Source organism: Carassius auratus, chromosome 50 (assembly GCF_003368295.1).
Source record: "Carassius auratus strain Wakin chromosome 50, ASM336829v1, whole genome shotgun sequence".
Classification (NCBI taxonomy): domain Eukaryota; kingdom Metazoa; phylum Chordata; class Actinopteri; order Cypriniformes; family Cyprinidae; genus Carassius; species Carassius auratus.
Window position 1 is genome coordinate 7892343 of NC_039292.1, and position 21503 is coordinate 7913845.

Here is a 21503-nt window from a genome sequence, read left to right on the forward strand (position 1 = left end):
GAATCAATATCATGGTAACAGCAGAGAAAGCATGCGGAGGAGAGTGCAGCTGACTAATTAGAGTATTTAAAGGAATAATTTGAAAAAAAAAAAAGATGACATTCTCTTATCATTTAGTCACTCTTATGTCGTTCCAAACTTTAATGCAAGTCATGCAAGTCTTATGGGTTTGTAATGACATGAGGATGAATAAATGATAACCAAACTTGCATTTTTGGGTGTACTGTCTCTTTAATTGCGAATGACTACGGAAAAGGTTGTTATTAGCATTTGAAGAGCAACCGTCTGTGTCTATTAAGCTCTGTACCGAATGACTCAATCTGTTCTCTTCAAGATCTGTCTCTATATTCGTCTGTTTTGCTTACTGTATGTTTTCCCCCCTCCTCCTCAACTCAACTGTCTATCAGATCAGAAGTTCCTTATGATTACAGACCCTGAAGGTGATCAGCAAGAGACGACACAATCACTATCTACACACAAACACAGAAAGAGAGAGAGAGAGAGTGTCTGTGTGTGTGTGTGTGTGTGTGTGTGTGTGTGTGTGTGTGTGTGTGTGTGTGTGTGTGTGTGTGTGTTGGAGAGAGAGATGGTCAGTCAGTTTGGCTCAATATAATGAAATTTATTCATGTGGGATATGTATTAGCATTTGCCTCAAGCGCTTAACGTTAAACAAAGCCAGTAAGAGCATTTGTGTGAATATAGCACTATGAATAAAAACAGCATATTATTTCACTGCGGCATATTTGAACAACTAAAAACCCGTTAAAATAATTGTACTGTTTACATTTTTTACGCACACAGTAGATTTTTATTCTAACTTATTAAGCAGTTTGTGTGAATCATGGGAGAAATTAAAAACGTCTGAGTTGATAATTGTGTTAATGTTCTGTTAAGGAAGTTATATTTTTTGAGTAAAATGGTCATGCTAACTCTAATTTCATAGCTAGAATTTTATGTATCCTAAAAACACACAATTAAATAATATTAGTCAAAACTTAATTATTATAATAATAATAGTAAACAAAAAAAATCTATCTATTTTTTTTATTGTGTTTTATAATCTCACAAAATAAAATTTGGAGCTGATTATGATTATTTCATTACTTGATTAGATTATTGTAGTTTAAAATAGTTTTCATAATGGGTTTTCATATAAGACTTACCATAACTAAAACTAAATCTGGGGAAAAAAATAGTCACCCTTTTATTTATGGTTTAATAATGATTAATATGCTGTTTTATGATATTAAATGAGACTATATATAAGACTATAATAAGATGTTATTGAAAGAAGTTTCTTATGCTTACCTATGCTTATCCTTTTTTTAATTATATTATATTTTAAAATGTGATTTATTCCTGTGATAGCCAAGCTGAATTTTCAGCATCATTACTTCAGTCTTCAGTGACACATGATCCTTCAGAAATCATTCTCATATACTGATTTGGTTCTTTAATACTTTTATGGAAACTGTGATACATTTTAAAGGATTCTTTGATAAATCGAAAGAATAAAATAACATAAATGATTTGTAATAGAAATCTTTCTCAACATTATAAATGTCTTAATTTTTGATTGATTTAATGCAACATTGCCAAATAAATGTATTTAAATATTAAAAAGTAGCTAAGTGTTAAAAAAGAAAAAAAAAAAGTCTTGCCGACCCCAAACTTTTGAATGGTAGTGTAGACCTTTTCAAAACAACAAGACAAAGAGCAGATAAAAATGGTGAAAAAATCATTTGTGTTAGATATACACTATAAAAATCCATGTAATTTTACATGATCTGAGTTCTCTCTAGTTGGAAAAAGATATCTGCACGCCTTCGAATGTGACTCTGGGGTACTACATCTTGAGAGGGAAGTCCGTGTTGGTGGCCTCTGTTGTGATGGACACATTAGCTTCCTATGGTTTTGACAAGCTCTTGAATGACATCAGAGAGTATGTTCCTGTGGTGCTGGCCATCCCCAATCCTGTGGCCCCCTGGCTGCCCAGCCTCGGCATCCACCTGCAGCTCAAAACGGGTAAGACTCTTTTCCAGCTGGAGTTTATTGGAAAATCTGACTGGAAATGATATGTCTGATACATTTTTTTGCTGTAGCCCCTTTGTTTACCTCTTATCTACATTACATATTCAGCCAGTCTTAAAGGGATAGTTCACCTAGAAATCAAAATTTTATATTTATTCACCAATGTCCGACAGTTCATTGTAAAAAACTATATAAATATTCCATTATATGACTGACAGACTGCAACGGTTTGAGTTAAAAATCTTAGCTTGTGTTCTACTGAAGTAACAAAGTCACCTACATCTTGGATGCCCTGGGGGTAAGCAGATAAACATCAAATGTTCATTTTTTTGGGTGAACTATCACTTTAAGCCCACACAACCATTTATGGTTGAATCTTGGTAACTAGAATGATTGGTAGCTGGAATGTGGAATCTGTTTTAGTTTAACGGTTGATTATTCTCCTATATATAGTTCTCAGGTTTGTCGGACCAACAGATAACATCAAGTCTTGCGGGTTCATCCAAATGATGGAGCAGCGGTTGGAAAATGTGTTTGCTGAGGCGCAGGAGAAAGTGGAGGATTCTTATGGGACTCTTTCTGTTGAGGTAGTTTTTCAATTGAACTTGAAAACTAAGTTTGATAAATGGCTTATCTTCAGAGGTCTGATAATGCCGTTCCTCTGAGGACTCGTTTGTTGGATTTGGATTTATAGTTTGTTTGTGTTTTTTCGGACAGATTCTGAACACGTATCAAACGGGGAATTCGTTGGCAGTATCTCTGGTGTATGTGGTGTGGAACGGTAGCACTCCTTTAAACGGTACTGTGTCCAGCGGTCTCCTTAACCAGCTCACTGCCGAGCTGGTGGGCTACTTTCTCTTCTTCCCCCCTCTGATCATCGCTGAGCGTAAGTTTCAGCTTGTGTTTACTGCTTAATGCTACATTAAATTGCTGCACAGCTTGTGTTTATGCACATTGAAATGATAGTTCATGTTTATTTTGAATTTGTTTGAATCCATGAGTTTGTTTTCCTTAAGGCAGAGATCCTCAGTTTGGTTGATCCTAGAGACCTAAAGATCCTAAAGACATTTTACAAGGACTCAAAATATTTTATTGATGGGAAGTTGATATGAAAAACTTTTTTTCTGCTGGGTGATATGCTATACTCTATCTAAATGTTACATTTTAAACAGCTATTTTCCTGTTTTTATTATTATTTGATATTAGTATTGTGATAATAATCTCACCTTAAAAGTCCAGATTTGCTTCAAATGAAATCATGTAGATATCAATAAAATGTCATGTATTTTCACATTAATATGATTAATAATTAAAATTAATAATATGAATTACTGATATAATATATAATAATTAATAATTAATTACAAATCTATACATTTAATATTATATTTATGTAAAATATTCAGTTTTTTTGTAACAATCATCAATTATTCATATGTTATATATAATTAGTAAAAATATAATATGAAAGAAAACAAAATATTATATAATGCAATTATTTATTTATTGAATATTATGTATTCAATATTCATTCAATTAAACGTGTTTTTAATTAAAGTAAAATATAATTTTAACAACTATAGCAAAGAATGTAGAAATAAAATGCCTATGTGCAATGGCTAAGAAAATATATTTTGTAAAATTTTTAAAATGCATAATTATAATAAATGTTCCATCTTATTTTCATATCTTACTCTCAGTAAACATTTTATTGTAAGTTGGCAAATAAAAAAAATAATGTCCTACAATCATTTGACAATAATTGATCAGCTTATTTTATGTATTAGACTGATAGGATAACAAAAAAAAAATATCTTTTATCCTCACCAGTACATGAGTAAATGATGACAAAATTCAGTTTTGTTTTGTTTTTCCCAGAATGGTCATCTAGTAAACATCTGTCTGTCTTTCTCTCTATTTTCACAGCTCTAGAGTACCACAACCTTAACACTTCAGTAGCAACTCGCGATTACTGGGTAATCACAGGTAATTACCTCAACAGTTCAGCTGCTAACCAGCACTCAGACAACCATTTGCCAGCATGTTATGTGATTAAGTCTAGCAAATGTTTTCTCCCCACTTCTTTTAAACCCAGAAAGCCTTCTTCTCTAAGGAGTGCTATTGATGCATTATTTAGCTTCCTCCATCAACTGATTTGAGATCGCATTGGATTAGAATATTGAGTGTGAAAAAGCTATTTCTAGCTCTAAGTTCTTGCACCCAATGTTCTCTCTGTTGCTATAGCTAGCTCTGACTCCCCTTTCTTTCCCCCGTTCATCCCTATTTATTACTGTCAGGAGAACAAATCCTTTTACCAAGTTTAATTCTATAGTAATTGCATTTTTTTTTTTTTGACTGCAAGTGTAAGAAAGGTATGTTCTCTTTGTCACCTTGCTTCATCTCTCTCTGTCTCCCCAGTAATTCAGGACGTTGACAGCTCTTCTCTTGAGGGGAGTTATCAGAGCTTTGCTAGTCTAATGGAGCAGCGCCTGGCGGAGCTCTTTCTGGTTGCCAGTCGACGTGGCCTCCGCTTCAGGAGAGCTACGACTGTAGGTGATTACACTGTCCAGGTGTGCCATCAATTTCTTCTTTGCCTGTAGTTTTTCTTGTCCTGAGAAACAGCCCAAAAATGTTGATGACTCATCCTGCACTACACAGGTTTTTGACCAATCAAATGCTTTAGACTAGAGTGAGCCCCGCCCCCAATGCAACTAATTAGCAAGTGGCAAAATATGTACATGGTTTGCAACATACTGTGATAAAAGCTTATTTATTCATTAAAACGGTGGATGCGGAGTATGTTACTCGTTTTGATTGCAAAGAGGTTAGCCAATCATAAAGACGTCATTTGCGTATAGACATCTGTTTTCTACAATTCTACATGGAATTCAAGTGAAAAAATGTGTAGAGCATGTCCCATTTAAAACATAAAAATTGCCCTCATGCCTCATTCAGTATGGGGTTTAGAATTTCTAAAGTTTGTATTGGAAACATCAAACATGAACTCATGAGTGTTTTCCTCATACAGATGGTCAGCATCCGAAGACTGTCTGGTCCTAAGAACCCAGCTGAAATGACTTACTACACACAAGTAGATGGCTCTCCCATGACTGGCACTGCTGCAGCTAAGACCCTCAACATGGTGGACTCTCAGACCATGGCTCTCACTCTGGGCTACTTCGTCCAAGTTCAAGCAGAGCGTAAGTATATAATTCACTATCTATCCTCTAGCCCAGTTTATTTTCAAACCATCATTTAAAAAATTGACAGAAAGGCGTTTGTGACCTTAGCATCAGATTTTGCTACACTCACATGTAACTAACAAATAAATAAGGAATAAAAATATACAAATTGATAATTGAATGTATAGATATATAACAATAGACAGTTGTATGTACAGGTGTATTATGTGCAAATTGAAATGTAGGCTAAGTATGTGTGTTAGATAAATAAGTGTATAAATAGTGTGTGCTCCACGTTTATTGTTAAATGTTCATGAGATGGATTGCCTGAGGGAAGAAACTGTTCCTGCGTCTGGTCGTTCTGACGCTCAGAGCTCTGTAGCGTTGACTAGATGGCAACAGTTCAAAGAGAGATTGAAAAATCCTTATTTGTCTGGGAAATCAGGAGTTCATCCGTTTTGTTGGGTAGAGAGCGGAGATTCACCAGATGGATGCTAGGCATCAGCGTTCGTTATCCACACTGTCTGAGTTTCACGAGTGCGCCCGCTCTCTTCCCCGTCTGCGTGTCCTGAAACGTCTGACCAGCGCCGCTGCTCCCCTAACTACAGTGTCCAGCAAAACGTCTGAATAATCATTAAAACCTGTGAAATATCAGGTGGTGTGCACTGCCGAATGTCCAGCAATTTGTCTCTGGTGAAACTGATTGTAGGGACATAACTAAAGACAGGACAAACTAACAAAAGTATAAAATCAACTGCGACTGATACTACGGCTGACTTATTTTTTCAAATGCTGACTTATTTTTCCTAATGTTGACTTACTTTTTCAAATAAGGTCTATAGCTATCTCACACCGTGATAGAGAAAGCACATGGGGATTTGGGTGTAGAAAGTTTACACAAGTTTACTGCGCTTTCGTCGAGCCCAGTTCGGAGACGTGCAAACCCCCAGTTTTGTATAAATAATACAGAATCAGACCCACCAGTGGGGGTTTAATCTCCCAGATAAGAGCTACAGCGGAAAGACAGATTCAGCTCATTAGGAACTAACCACACAGTAGGAGACGGAGGGGAGTTGCATTACTGTAAGAGAGTGTGCTGGGGATGCAAGTGGTGGAAATCATGTGTAAGCATTGTCGATGAGTCTATTGATTTCCAATCTATGTTTGTGTTTGTGTGTAAACAGCGGTGGTGAAGAGTCTGCCTAGTAACCTCTGGACACTGGTGGTCCTGATACCTGTATCGCTGGTGATGGTTGTGGTGGTTATGGCGGTTGCCATCATATGCAGGAGAAACCGAACTGTATTCAAAACCAGCGCGTTTCGCAATTTTCATCCCCGCACCAAGGTAGGCTCTTCCAAACCACGAATAATAACAATTGAAATAGAGATACATCAATATTAACATTCTGACTGACAAGGGTAAAATTATAATTATTTACATTCATGGTAGATACTTCTCTGGAAAAATTTTTTTTTATTTTCTTTGCAATATTAATAAATCAGGAGACCCATTGTTTTATCATAACGATGATGTCATCTCATTTCGACAACTAATAGGCCTTAAAAATCCTGATTTCCTTTGTACCATTCACAAAATCATTTTATTTTACATCTGAATATGTTGCTGGGCATGACCTTTTGAAATGGTGGCTTGCTCCCCAAACACTTGTACAGTGTCACCACATGCTGTTTCAACCTTGGAATGACAAATTTCACTTTAACTCCTCCCCCCCAATAAATATCCCTCCAATTGTGTCTTCACTGCTTTTCCTGTCCAGACCTCGTATCGAAGAGATGGGAGTTATCACCACCAGGTATTTCTGGCTTGTGCTTGGTGCTTAGCTGCATGTTTATAGTCCAGACATCCTTCTTGTTGACAGTGCTTGTAGGAGATCAGTCCGCAGGGCGAAGGGGAAACAGAATTAGCTGTCCTCCGTGTAATCGATGAACTGTTCAGTAAGATCTAGTGCACTGAGGATATCTCAGCACAAATATCTCCTTTCTTGTACCTCTATTTGAGATTGCAGGACGATGACTAATAACAGAACAGGGAGGTTTATTTCCATATTATGACTGTAATTATGATTTCTTTGGACTATGAGGCTTTCAAATGCAGGTTAAGAAATTAGGCCAACCCAAGCAGAGCGATACATCAAGGTTACATATATATATGTTTAGGTGAAGTTTAAATAGATTGCAAAAGTATTTTAATCTAAAACGGGATATATTAAGGGATCCAACAGGAAGAAGCAATAGGATCAGCTAAATGTGTTCATGTGTAGAGGGATGTAATCATAGTAAATCATAGAGGTTATGATTTTCCCCCAAAGAAATTTATACTTTTATTCAGCAAGAATGCATTAAATTGATTTAAACTGACAATATAGACACTTACAGTTACAAATATTATTTTATTTTATTTTTATTTCTCAAAGAATCCTTGAAAAATGTATCTGAGTTTCCGCAAAAAAAAAAAAAAAAAAAAAAAGTAAACTTTTTCCAGCAATGATGATAATAATAAATATTTCTTGAGAAGCAAATCAGTATAGAATGATTCCTGAAGGATCATGTGAAACTGAAGACTGGAGTAATGATGCTGAAAATTCAGCTTTGTCATCACAAGAATAGATTGCATTTCGAAATATATTCAAATAGAACACAGTAATTTTCAATTGTAATAATATTTCACAATTGTACTGTTTTTACTGTATATTTGATCAAATAAATGCATCCTTGGTGAGCAAAATAGTTTCTTTGTTGTGTAGAATGCAAATGTTTCGCAGAATGTGTAAGCTGCTCTTTCTGTGCAGTGGAAATGAATGGTGACCAAAAATGTCGAGCAAAATGTTCAATGAATAACAACTTAAACTTAGTTTGGGCCTCAAGCAAAGTTATCAAATGACTTCAAAAGACATGGAATGTCATGCACCATGAATAAAAACAGCTTTTATGATGTTTTATAGGACTTTTTGTCCTTTTTTGAGCTTGACAGCACATGATCACCATCCACTTTAATTGTGTGTTAAAGAGCAGCTTCAACATTCTGCTAAACTTCTGTTTTTGTGTTCCATCGAAAAACTTAAGTCATATGAGTATGAAGCATGAGGGTGAGTAAATGATGACAGTATTTTTGAGTGAACTGTATTGTTTTCAGTAATGGAGTAAAACAATATGCAAATCAATTGTAATTATGATTATCATCTCTTTGATCGCGCTCCCTCTTAGCCATATTCTCTGATCTGAAAACATTCCCTGCTTCATCCAATTAAGACATCCTTTCGGGGACATGATTTTGCTTATGCGCGGTAATTTGAGGATCAGTGTATAAAGCGTTCCCATGTTAGCGTAAGGGAATAAGAGAAGATGTGTGAATGTTCACTGGATGATCAGAATGAGAATAAAGTCATATAAGGATTTGAGATACTGACACTGGCCATTTGTCAGGCTTAGATGTGATCAATTGCATGTGTGTCCGCTTGCATGCTTTTTGCTTCAACCTGTCGATGTGTTTGAGCAGTCTTGATGTGTTTCTCTAGCTTGCAGAGAAAGCTAGCTTGTAAGACTTACAACCTGGATTCAATGCTTAAATCAATTTGAACTTGGATTAAAAGAAGATTTATATATGGGGTTTGTGGACTGTCACTACCCACGTCAGCCAATGAAAGACTCCAGCTCATCTCATATACAATCAGATAGAGCATGAGTGAATTATAGTTCAGTGGAATCTGACCTCATCCAAGGTCAATGACCAATAGAGAACACTCAGGAAGATGATACTAAAATACAGATTTTCCCAGAAATTTTACCATTTCTTTTTGGTGTCATCAAAACATTTTAACTAGTAATTCACAATAAATATAAAAATGCTGATGTTAAAATGTAATGTCGTTTAATTTATTAATTTAAAATCAATCATATATACAATTTATTTATAATATAAATTATACAAATATATATATATATATATATATATATATATATATATATATATATATATATATATATATATATATAAATATATATGAATAATAAATATGAATAATACAAATTAGTATTAATATATAATACAATTTCATTGATAAATTAAATTGTTTGTATATATAATTAACAAAAAGTAATACATCAAATACATTAAAATATTAAGATTCCATTATAGCATTTAGAATTATTGATCTTTTTTGGTGTTTCCTTTTATGAATTCATTACCAAAAGTTACACAGTTTTAAAATTGATTATTTATTAGCTATCAGATAATTATCAGAATTGTAATATTGCACATTCACCGTAATTATTTTGTGATTCTGCCTAATGATTCTCACCTCACTAATAGAGCTTGTAGATGTGACAACAGCACATGCATAGTGCAACCTTTTTATGAATTATCAATCAAATTAATCACAAACATAATTTTTTTTTTTAAGTTCCAACAGGCACTCTGCCTCCATGCGTCCAGTTCTGCAGGAGACTGATCCATAATTCATTAAAACAAGGGTTTCCATAGCTCTATCATATTAAATATCCCATGGCAACTTATACTGCATTGCATGCAGACTCCATGAAATATAGTTAGACTCAAAGCACCTTCAGCCACTGTATAAATGAGGATGGCCAGTATTCCTTTGCTAATTAAAATAAAATGTCCAATGTCAGCATTGCATAACCCCCCCCCCCCCCCCCATTCATGGTGCATCTTTTCCCATCCAGCCCGTGCAGGGTTTCGACTACGCCAAGCAGCACATGGGCCAGCCAGGTGAGGAAACTCTCCCTGTCACCAAGGAACCACTTGTCCTGTCCCTCCCGGTACGGGACGCCCCTCTTACACAAGACAGGGTGGCGGTGTTACAAGATGGTACAGCCTCAAAAAGACCTCAGTCAACAGAGATGCATCTCAGGTGAGTGCTTTTATTATAGAACAAAGGAAGTATGTGCATATTTTTAGGTGTACCAAATGGAATAAGCTAGTATGATAGTATATGTCACTCAACTCTCTATACAACACTAAAGCCTTTAAAGCCTGAGCATCAATCTTTTAAAAGCCATCCAACCCGATATGACTGCACTGTTCTATTTCCGTTGCATTTCTTATCTCCTTCCACTGAAAAATCAAGTACACCTCAAGTATGACATATAATTACCATAGAGCGGATTGAGCTCTTGACTTTAAGATGCAGCAGAGGAATTGAGAACCGTGAAGAGAAGAACACACTGTGTTTAAGAGCAAAGACATTTGTTCTCTTGACGTATTTTCAGAAACAAAATCAAGACAGACAGACATGACATGCATCCACAAATCACCAGTGCCAACATCTGCACACTGTATGATTTTGGTCGTGATTTTGCCCTCTGATCTTTTTTATTTTTATTCATTCATATATATAATGGATAAGTAATTGTGCAAACTCAAATTGCCCTTTTCTGTTATCTAATCCCTTAGAGTCAATCTTTAAAATGCTAATCATGTAATAATGTCAATCTATAGAAAATCTTTTAATTAATCCTAAGCAAAACAATATTTTTTTGGAAAGAGTTTATCTAAAATACACAAAATAATGTAATATTATTACAGTTATATTATAAAATAATTAAATATTATTACAGTTTAAAAGAATGGTTAACGATTTCAGTATGTTTAAAATTATATATTTTTTTTTGATGTCAAAGCTTTATTTTCAGCATCATTACTCCAATTACTTAAAAAAAAAAAAACTTACAGACGCTTTTGAATGGTAATATAGAATTGATTGTAGAATTTAAAACTTTATTTAATTTTAAATGTTTACATTTTAATATATTTGGAGAATATATTGTGGAATTTTAAGAGAATTATTGCCTTCACACTATGATTGACCAAAATGACCTGAATAAATAAACAGTTGTCAGTTGTCGCCCCATGATGAAAGGTTTTGTAAAATAATAGTAATATTAAAATTATAATAATTTTTGAAATTAATAAATAAATAAAAAACATAGTATTACTGAATTTAGCATAATTACATGCTTGGGTTTATATTTTTATCATATTTCAACTGTGTTATGAAATTTCAAAATGGTATTATGAACAAATAATGCAAAATGGCCAGTCAGTGCTGTTTATTTGAGACCAATCATAACTATTATGTTTCTCATATATATTAAGACTAGTATGCATCTCACCAGGGTCGTATCAAGCAAGCAAAATATCTAAAGGGCAGATCAAGTCATACAGTTCTCACTAGATTTAAAGCACTTGATTCTTCAGATTAATTTTTAAGTGTTATTTTTTTATCCACATTGCTTTAGAGAAATGCCTTTTCTTTCTTCACAAAGAGCGAAACCTCCCAAGGTCCTATTCTAATCCTGCATAGAAAATGCAAATAAAAAGATGGTCGGAAATGTATCAGCGTTCAGCTCTCCAAGGTCATTAAAACTCACCACCCGGCATCTCCCATATCTCTGGGTTACTTAACCACTCTCTGGGGGCCGTGGGATCGTAAATATGGCTTTATGTCATGCGTGGGGCAGTGTGACAGAGCAAAAAGCACTGATCCTTCAAATGGTTGCACTGTGGCTTAGCATTTCTCCTCTCTTTCCTCTCCCTCTCATTGTTTCGCCTTTCTCTCGCTCTTTCTCTATTAGCATCCGTGCTTATTAGTCGGAATACAAATGTATTCTGCCATTTGTTATCTCTCCTGAGTGGCTCGATTAAAAGGAAATGAGCCTGCAGAGAGCAGGGCTGGGGAAATAATTATTTGGAAAAGCAAATGCGGTAAATACACGAGCATTTAAACCTGGCAGAGACAGACAGAGATGCAGGGAAGCTTAGTACACTCACAGCTACAGAATTATGCATGATTCAGTGTGCCCATAGGCAGCTTCTGCCCGACTGTGTCAGACCTAGAAGACAGGTGCGTGGGTTCATGCGCGCGGGTTCGTGGCATGCCTAAATGATTAGCAGATTTAATGAAATATTCAGATTTTGTTGACCGTGCTTTATTACCTTCTTCTTAGAGAGTGATGGGTTTAGACTGGAACTTTGGGTTTTGAATTTTGATGCGAAAGTGAAATAGTCCTTGTTTCTGTTCTTTATAGGTAATTGCTTTTATGGTTCCTTGAGCTTTACGGATGTTATAATCTAAAATTAAAGAATAAAATCAGTGTAGAACCCCATCTTGAGCTCACTTGATTGAGAAAAACAGATTTATTGAGAAAATGGTGAGCTGATTATGATTTCGGACATTAATACATATATGAATATAAATGTATGTCACGCTGGTGTTTGAGTTTTGTTTCTTGTTTGGGTTTTCTTGTCTTTTATTCAGTATTTTCTTGTCTTGGTTCCTGACTTGTCATGTGTTTCCCTGATTCCGTCAAGTGTCATTTTGTTCATGTGTCTTGTTCATACATATATACAGTTGTGCTCAAAAGTATTCATACCCTTGTTAAACATTATCAAAGAAGGCTGTGAAAATGAATCTGTATTATCAATCCTTTAGATATTTTCTTTAAAAAATTTACTAAAATCTGGAGATTAAGAAATTAAAATGGGAGAGAAAGCTCAATATGAAATAACATTTTTTCTCTTATACACATTGATCACAATTAATCATACCCTTTTATTCAATACTTTTAGCAACATCCTTTAGCCAAGAGAACAGCTCTGAGTCTTCACCTATAATGCCTGATTAGTTTGGAGAACATCTGACAAGAGATCGGAGACCATTCCTTCATACAGAATCACTCCAAATCCTTCAGATTTCCAGCTGCATGTTGATGTTCCTCTTCTTCAGTTCATCACACTCATTTTCTATAGGATTCAGCTCAGGGAAGATCTAACCATGGCCCATTACAAGATTTCTAGCATGGACAGTCAGTTTTAAATTTTTTATTCATTGGTATTTGATAGATCCATTATGCCATCTATCTGAATAAGATAATAATTAGCCCACAACCTTAAAGATCCAGCAGTATATTTCATTATATCCCTATGTGTTGCTAAAAAAAAGCTTTCTTTTGTAGTTTCATCTGACCATTAAAACCCAGTCACGTATATAAGGTCCAGCCGTGTCTAGCAAATAAATATGTTCTAGTTTTCTCTTGAAACCCTCCCAAACAATATTCTATTAATTTTTTTAAATGCAGATATATTTTCACAACCGTCTTTGATCATATTTGCCAAGGATATGAATCAATTTAAGCACAAATGTAATGTGTATGTGTATACATACATATCCATCTATGGGACAGAGGCAAAAGGTGATTTTCAAGCATCAAAACAATAAAAGTTTAATACAGCTTAGATAAAAAAATTTTCTCTCTATACTAGATTATGTCGTATTAAACAAATTTTTTTTTTTTTCAGAGGAAAAAAATTAAATAAAGCTATCATGCATTTTACCATGATTTACAGAAGACACCCACTAAAATATTTTGTAGTGTAACAGTAGTTCATATACCAAAATATTTTGTCAAGCATATTTAGAAAAAATAAACAACGACAACAAAAAAACTATATTTAAGGATCATAGTTCAGCCCCCAAATACTGATTAATTGTAATTTTAAACCAACTTTACCAATCTTTGCCAGTATCATTCAAACCACTAGATTTTACCCATTTTAATTGTTTAAAATATAAAACAATTTATGATGATCTCTTTTTTCTTTTATATATTTTAAGAACTACATGTTAGAATGAGTACATTGTTCCATTTTAACATAAATACATCTGTTATACTGAATGTCAATGGAACATTATTTCAAGATATGGGTCTTTTGGGACTTGTTTAGTTTCTGCACAATACTTAGTTATATGCCATAAACAATTGTCTGTAGATTTCCTTCATCCAAGCAAGTCAGTTTGAATGTGATATGCTTGCCAACAATCTTTCCAGTATTGATGTGTTAGATTCTCGCCAGCACATGATGTGCATTCTGATATGATGGTCTGTGCTCATTGTGGTTTTTGTTCCAGAGCAGGATTTATTCTGTTGTTGAACATTTGTTTTAATGGCACAAAACATGAGGAGTAGATGCTCACACTATGGTGATGTAGCTAAATGACACCAATGCAATTTAACGCAGGTTAACTGAGGCCAGAGGACCCTGCAAGGCAACTGTTAACCCTGCATGATACTGCATGCAGCAAACTAACTATTGCCTTCTGTTGCCATGGTTACCCGCAGCAGGTTGCCAAGCGAGGACGGCTCAGTTTCGAGCAATGAATCTGGGAAACTGAACACGGGTAGAAGCTCCACAGCTCGGAGATCAACGGCACAGAAAGCACCCAAAGAAGAGCAGCACACAAGAAATGGTGAGAAAGACAGAAATTAAAGGAGCAGCGCAATTCACATTCCTTAGGATCACAACTGATGTAAGAAAATGTAATAAAAAAAAAAAAAGATTTATATTTATAATAAGTGTTAGAATAAATATTTTTACTGAACACAAAAAAACTGGTTTTATTTTGGGGAAAAAAAATACTGTTTAAACACTAGAATATAATGTTAAGAAACATCATTTCTGTAACTGGATCTGTAACAAGTTTATATAAGTATTTAGTTCTCATAAATGTATTATGAGGGTATTGAAAGTCTTAAAACAATGATACAGTAATATTATTCTCATACAGATTTTTTTTATACACAGCTTTGCCATCTAAAATATCCCACACACCATTAAACCCCCAAAACCATAAATAAGTGATTGCTCAGTATATTGTGCATCAGTGTCTAGTGTCAGACTCTGTTTTTGAGTATTTACAGCTTCTCTTTGCTGATGCTCTTTTTACCATCCTACTGTAATTTTATGACTGCACAAGTCTCCTGTGTCTGTTTGCAGACCATTATGACTCTCTAACTGGCTCTCTACGCCTCATCACCATCAAGCCTATGGCCGCCCCACTCAACTATTCCTATCCCGACTCCTCCAATCACAGCCAAGACTCTGTCATCATGAACGGAGAGGTGAGCTTGCTGTCTCTGTGGAGAGGGGCCAGGGCCACCTCATTAGGAGGCTTTTATCTGTGATTTATTTTGACCTGTTTTGAGTGCTTGTCAGCTTACTGGGCACCACACAGAATCTGTTCCACAAAATATTCCTCTAGATCAGCAAAAACAAGATTCTGTTTAGACACACCCACTGTCAGCCGAGGAGCACTAAATTGGTGTAAATAAATAACCTCCGATTTCCACCTGCAGGTCAACATTGGGCTGAAGCAGAAGTCGGACATCGAGCATTACCGGAATAAGCTGAGGTTAAAAGCTAAAAGGAAAGGGTACAGTGACGGGCCGGTCACTGGTAGCAGTGGTCACATGTACAGCCATCGAGACCGGATGAGGCGTGAGAATGCTTCCCTGGACCTGGAAGATCTGAGGGGGCCGAAGGAGGACAGGAAACCCTCCACTTACGTAAAGTACCGCAGGAGGTAGTCAGAGATTAAATCCCTCCTATTGATCATCCCAAAATATGTTGAGAAAATAACCCCAATTGGATTTTCCTAGATACAGAATAAAAAAAGGCAAAAGAAAGGTGGGATTGATTCATATGTGATAAAATCATGAGGCACATTTACTGAACAGATAAGACACTTTTGCTATAATATAACATAATATTGTTTATAGTGTTATTTACACAGGGTTCATTAAAACATAATTTAATATAAGCAATTATTTAATAATAATTTAAAATGCCGCTAAATAAATTTTGCGTACTTTGTTTTTATTTTATGAAAAATAATATATATATTTTGACTAATAATTTTTTTTTGTTTTTGAAAGAAGTTTCTTATGCTTACCAAGGCTGCATTTATTTGATTATAAATATAGTAAAAAAAAGCAATATTGTGAAATTTCAATTCATGAAGAATTTACAATAACGCTTTTCTATTTGAATATATTTTAAAATGTAATTTATTTCCCGTGATGCAGTTGAATTTTCAGCATCATTACATTACTCCTTCAAATCATTATTTTATGCAGATTTGGTGCTCAAGAAGAAATATTTATATTACTGTATTGTTATTAATGTTAAAAACAGCTGTGCTGCTAAATATTTTTGTGATCTTTTTTTTCAGTTAAAAAAGTAAAAAAAAAAAAAAAAATATATATATATATATATATATATATATATATATATATACTTTTTTTTTTTCAAAAAAATTTTTTTCGTAACATTAAATGTCTTTATTGTAACTTTTGATCAATTTAATACATCATTGGCGAATTAAAGTATTCCGTCCTTTAAAAAAAAAAAAGACTCCGAAGATTCCATATTTTTAAAGTAGTGTATTTTTACGTTTTTCTACAATGTTTGTGCCTTTGCGTAATTCCTTTTATTAAATCGTGTGCTAAAATAACAAACAACACTATTCATTCTTAGTAAACTCTCCCTATGGCATGAATAAAGAGCTCTTTAATGAGCTGAACTGCTCTTCTCTGGTGTTTGGAAATCTCAGGGTGTATAGGAATAAAAATAAATCACAGTGTAAAATTAAACATTACTTCAATAACCAAGTTGGTTCATGAGATAATACTGAACTTTTCAACCATTCTTTCAACAGTGACTCCCACAGGGAACCTTCATACTGGAGCAGGCAGTCTCTGAACACCCCGAGCCCTGTAGAGACAGAGATGGACATGCTGGTCATGAGGGAGAGATCTAGGAGGGGCATCCCTAACAGCGGCTACGATGTAAGCGCTGCCAGCCTCTTGCATCATGGGATCCCAAATCCCTGCTATAAAGTCTTCTGCTGTAGTCTTTCCATGCAGCGCATGTCATTCACACTTCAGGAAGCCGGCAGAGATTCTTGAGAAGTCTGCCTTGAGGCTTAAATGAAGGCGATTACCTTTAGCTCTAACTTTAAGTACAGTTTATGAGAGTAGAGAGCTTTGGTGAGCAAACCCTGCACTTTGACCACGTCATCATGAAACAGAGCCGAATCTCATTACACGTAAATATAATAATGGCATTTTAAATCATTTAGATTGGAAATTCAATATCAGAATAGCTGTGATTGTGCTGAGCATTAGTACTCCTGTTCGGTAAAAGTCATTATACTCGTATTCAGATCATGCATAGGTTATATTATATATTGATCGTGTTTCTATGAATAAAATGTATTTTATATATATATATATATATATATATATATATATATATATATATATATATATATATATATATATATATAAATTGAATATTATACTTATTCTTTCATCGGGGACCAAGTGTGACTGTAATCATTTAAAAAAATAATTTCAATGAGTCAACTAAATAATTTATGAATCAATAGAAAACAGTTATAAAACTTAAGAAGTCTCATCACTGAACCAACCTTAGGGTGAGCCCGAGCCATTTGAAGAGACCGATGTGGACCGTCTCCTGAGTTCCTTGGGTTTCGGCGGTGGTCACCAGGTCAAAGGTCACTCGGACTCGTCCACCTTGAGCTCGCAGCCCTCCATCGATGAAGTGAGGCAGCAGATGCACCTCCTCTTGGACAACGCTTTTGGTTTGGCCTCTGCCGAGCCAAACCCGGGCAACCACCACCACCATAACCACCTCCCTCACAGTCCGTACAACCCCAGCCACAGTAGCCCTTACCTGGATGGAGTTACCAGCGCACCTGGGACGATGAACCACCCCAACGGAGCTCTACAGCGCGGCTCCTCCTTTGGGCTGGATTTCCACCAGTGTAGCCTCCCCAAACCAGTGAGTGTCATTCTTCAACACCACTGATGTTTACAGTTAATTTGATTGTTTCTATTGATTTTGGGAAAACAGCTTGAGCATATAGGGTGATCTGTTGATATATGATATCATATTTGTTTTCAGAAGTTCATTTGGTGGTTGTGCTTGGCTTTGCAGGGATTCAGGTTTACCCAGCTGCCTGATATGGGTTTGGGTTCCCCGCCACCCCTCATCCCTCCAAGAGGCGGAGCACCACTTGGAAATTCGCTAAGATGGTAAGAGAAACCTTAAAATACACATTCACACTCATATTTGGATCTTGCATTATATTATATTATATTATATTATATTATATTATATTATATTATATTATATTATATTATATTATATTATATTATATTATATTATATATTGATAGCATTAAGTGCATGCTACAAAATCAACCACAAAATCAATTAAAATAACTAAACTTAATGTAATATATAATATATCATGTATGTATAGAATTTGTACACATTGTCGCTACATATATATTTATTTATTTATTTATTTATTTATTTTAATAATATAGATATATGGAGTCTTTTAAATTAAATTTATACTTCTTTGAAATGGTGAGAGAAACCTTAACCGTTTTTTTTTTTTATCATACCTTTAGCCAAAAGATACAAATGATATGTATCCTTTTATGGCAGACCAAATGTCAGTGATCATATAAAAAAATAAAAAAAAATAACTCAAATTTAGAAATTAACTTAACAATCAAGAAATTAACATTTTTAGCATGTAGATAAATTAAGATTTTATGATCCTAAATTTAAACGATTTAGAAATGCATTTATTAGTCATTTTGTAATGAGAAATTAACATTCATTGTTTTAATTCCGTTACAGTTTGCTTGTTTATTTGCATTTTTTTATTGATTACTTTTTTAATATAAAAATAAAAAATCCAATAAGAAATACTTTATCCACGTGAATAATTACAATGTATTAATTTATCTTTTTAAAAAATATATCTATTGATTTATATATATTTTTTAAATTCTTTTTTCTTTACTGCTTCATCAGTTTTTCTGCTGATTATTGACTGTCACTTTGCCCTTTAGAGGTTTGATATGGTAGAAATACATTTCCAACTGATGTCTTTGAACATCTGAGGCTCTTTTTTCCCTGACATAACACTGCATTACAGCATCACATGCCAGCATTTTTGAGATGAGCCTCATGTATATTTATATAAGCGTTTTTATGTGGCTGGCATATATTTAAGGTGCTTTGAATGGTTGTCAGTGCTGCTGACTGCATTGAGGTGTGTTATGCGACTCTGAGGCGATGCTGGCCAGCGTTGCCCCCTGGTGGTTTGATCTCATTATAACAAGACATCTTCATCTCATGTTATAGCTCCACACCAGACATGAGTCTGAAGCCTCGTGCGTCTGAGACCTCAGAGATGAGTCAGCACAATGGCACCCCCTACCTGCCAATCAACCGAGCTCCTTTCCCTGCGGTTACCGTCGACGAGTCTATGACCAGCTACTCAGGTCAGTGTGTCTGCTTGCTAAACAGATCCGTTTTAAAGTAGAACACTAGGTTTAGCTCCTGATTTTTTTTTTTATTACCATATACAATATTATTTAAAAATAAGAAAAAGTTTTATCTTGGTATTGCCACAATTTTTGAACATGTACAATGGAAATACTGTGGCATTTTGCACATGTATTTTCATTTTTTTAATAAGTTTGGGTGATTTTTGGTTTCCAAACATGTCAAAAAACATTTGTTTTCCATTGTTTGGCAGGAAACCCAATGACAGCAGTATATGCCATATCCGCCAACCGCCCCGGCTACTCGGACTACTTCGTCCTGTCTCCATCCTCCTCCTACCGGAGTCCGTCCTGGATGTCCTACCCTCCAGAGCCAGAGGACCTTCCACATCAGTGGAATGACACGGTAAAGGCAAGCTCTGTTTCTATATACAGCTCGGCCAGCGGGACTAACCCTTCCTGGTGACTCCTAACACATCTGGTATCGTGACCTCATTTCCTTTATATTTGTTATCTTCAAAGAATCACCAGCCAACCTTATTCATCTGGATTGTCTTTCTTGTGTCTTTTTAAATGTAAATGTCATTTTCTTTCTTTTTCAAATTTCTTACAGACCCAGTGTCACCTGGAGACCATCTGCTGAACTGGAGTCCGTTCTGATGTTGAGCAGACCCTGACATTTACCAGGGTACTTTGGAGTTTTAGATTATTAAGCATTTATACAGCAACATGAACTGATTATGAATAGAAAATATTTTTAAATTATTGGTAAATGATAAAAATAAATAAAGTGTATACTCTACACTAATGTTCAATTGTTTGATTTAACTGAAATGTATGAATTTATTTTTCAGAGAAAATCTCTTATGCTCATCAAGACAGCATTTATTGAATCAAACATTTATGTACAAACAGTAATATTAATTGTAATATTATTACGATTTAAAATTATAATTTTCAGAAGGCATTACTCCAGTCTTCAGTGTCTGGATCCTTCAGAAATCATTCACATTTGCATTCAGTTATTTTCCATTATTATTGGTGCTTAGTTAACAATGGTTCTTCATCATCTTCTTCTTCTTATTTTTTTTTTTCAGTCTTACCAGACTTTTAAATGGTAGTGTATCACGGTTTCAACAGATTTATTAAGTAAAAAAAAAAAAAAAAAAAAACTTTTCAACATTGTTAATTATAATAAATGTTTATTGATCAGCAAATCAACATTAGAGTGATTTCTGAAGGATCATCTAAAACTTAAGACTGGAGAAATGAAGCTGAAAATTTAGCTTAATTGATTTTTTTTTTAAACTGTTAATTTAATTATATTTTAATTAACTAAATGAATAATAAATTTAATTAGAATTGCAAAATAATTCCATAATTTAATTAAAAATAATGAAATTTTTTTATGTTATAAAAAAGTTTTTACATTTTATATTTTTTAAACCTTTTTAAAAAAAAAAAAGTATATCAAATATTTATCTATATAATGCAATGTGAAAAAAAAAGAATAATAATTCGGTTGTTGTTGTTTTTTCTCACCCTCATGTTGTTTCAAACCTGTATTTTGGAATAGGTTTAGAATGACACGAGGATGCACTGTTCCTTTAAGAAGCTGCTATATGGTTGTATCCTCCAGGGTTTGAACAACCTAAAAGAATCCTCGTCTACTTTGAAATTTCAGATTCAGCGGGCCCAGCTGACCACGACGCTCAGCCGAGCGGACAACCAGACCCACAAGCCACAAACTCACCTGCCAGCCTAAGCACCCTTATTAACCAACATCTACAGTGAGGGTAAATCATCACAACAACAGGTTGCCTCACTGGCCAAAACTGTGTTTTCTTAAAGCTTTTTCAAATTTTAGAAGTGTTGTATCTAATGCAGGTGGTTTTATGTGCGTTTTAAACACCCCAGTTACTAATAATGAAAAATGAACAAAAAAACGATGTTTCCGTCTCGGGCTTTCCTTGCTTCATCAATGCCTATCGGTGTCTTTTGTTCTCATTCATGCATTTTTTTATAGAAACTTAAGTAAAAAAGCGAAGATGACGATGAATGATGTAAAATAAATCGAACATTT

The 21503-nt window shown here is 34.6% G+C and overlaps 1 protein-coding gene across 3 annotated transcripts in view; it reads left to right on the plus strand.

Annotated features, from left to right (window-relative positions):
• Window positions 1-21111, plus strand: part of LOC113066841 (UPF0606 protein KIAA1549L-like) — a 41963-nt gene extending 20852 nt beyond the window's left edge. The window contains exons 5-23 of one of the 3 annotated variants that reach the window (XM_026238906.1): window positions 1803-2025; window positions 2485-2618; window positions 2749-2917; window positions 3958-4017; window positions 4450-4601; window positions 5060-5231; window positions 6398-6558; window positions 6992-7027; window positions 9918-10105; window positions 14373-14500; window positions 15028-15152; window positions 15387-15613; window positions 16748-16877; window positions 17527-17895; window positions 18052-18149; window positions 19278-19417; window positions 19675-19832; window positions 20034-20108; window positions 21060-21111. In XM_026238906.1, the coding sequence (XP_026094691.1) occupies window positions 1803-2025; window positions 2485-2618; window positions 2749-2917; window positions 3958-4017; window positions 4450-4601; window positions 5060-5231; window positions 6398-6558; window positions 6992-7027; window positions 9918-10105; window positions 14373-14500; window positions 15028-15152; window positions 15387-15613; window positions 16748-16877; window positions 17527-17895; window positions 18052-18149; window positions 19278-19417; window positions 19675-19832; window positions 20034-20063 (2700 nt within the window). In that variant the 3' untranslated portion in view covers window positions 20064-20108; window positions 21060-21111. The remainder of the gene's footprint in view (window positions 1-1802; window positions 2026-2484; window positions 2619-2748; window positions 2918-3957; window positions 4018-4449; window positions 4602-5059; window positions 5232-6397; window positions 6559-6991; window positions 7028-9917; window positions 10106-14372; window positions 14501-15027; window positions 15153-15386; window positions 15614-16747; window positions 16878-17526; window positions 17896-18051; window positions 18150-19277; window positions 19418-19674; window positions 19833-20033; window positions 20109-21059) is intronic. The other 2 variants (XM_026238908.1, XM_026238907.1) reach the window with 2 other exon arrangements.
• Window positions 21112-21503: the final 392 nt, after the last annotated feature.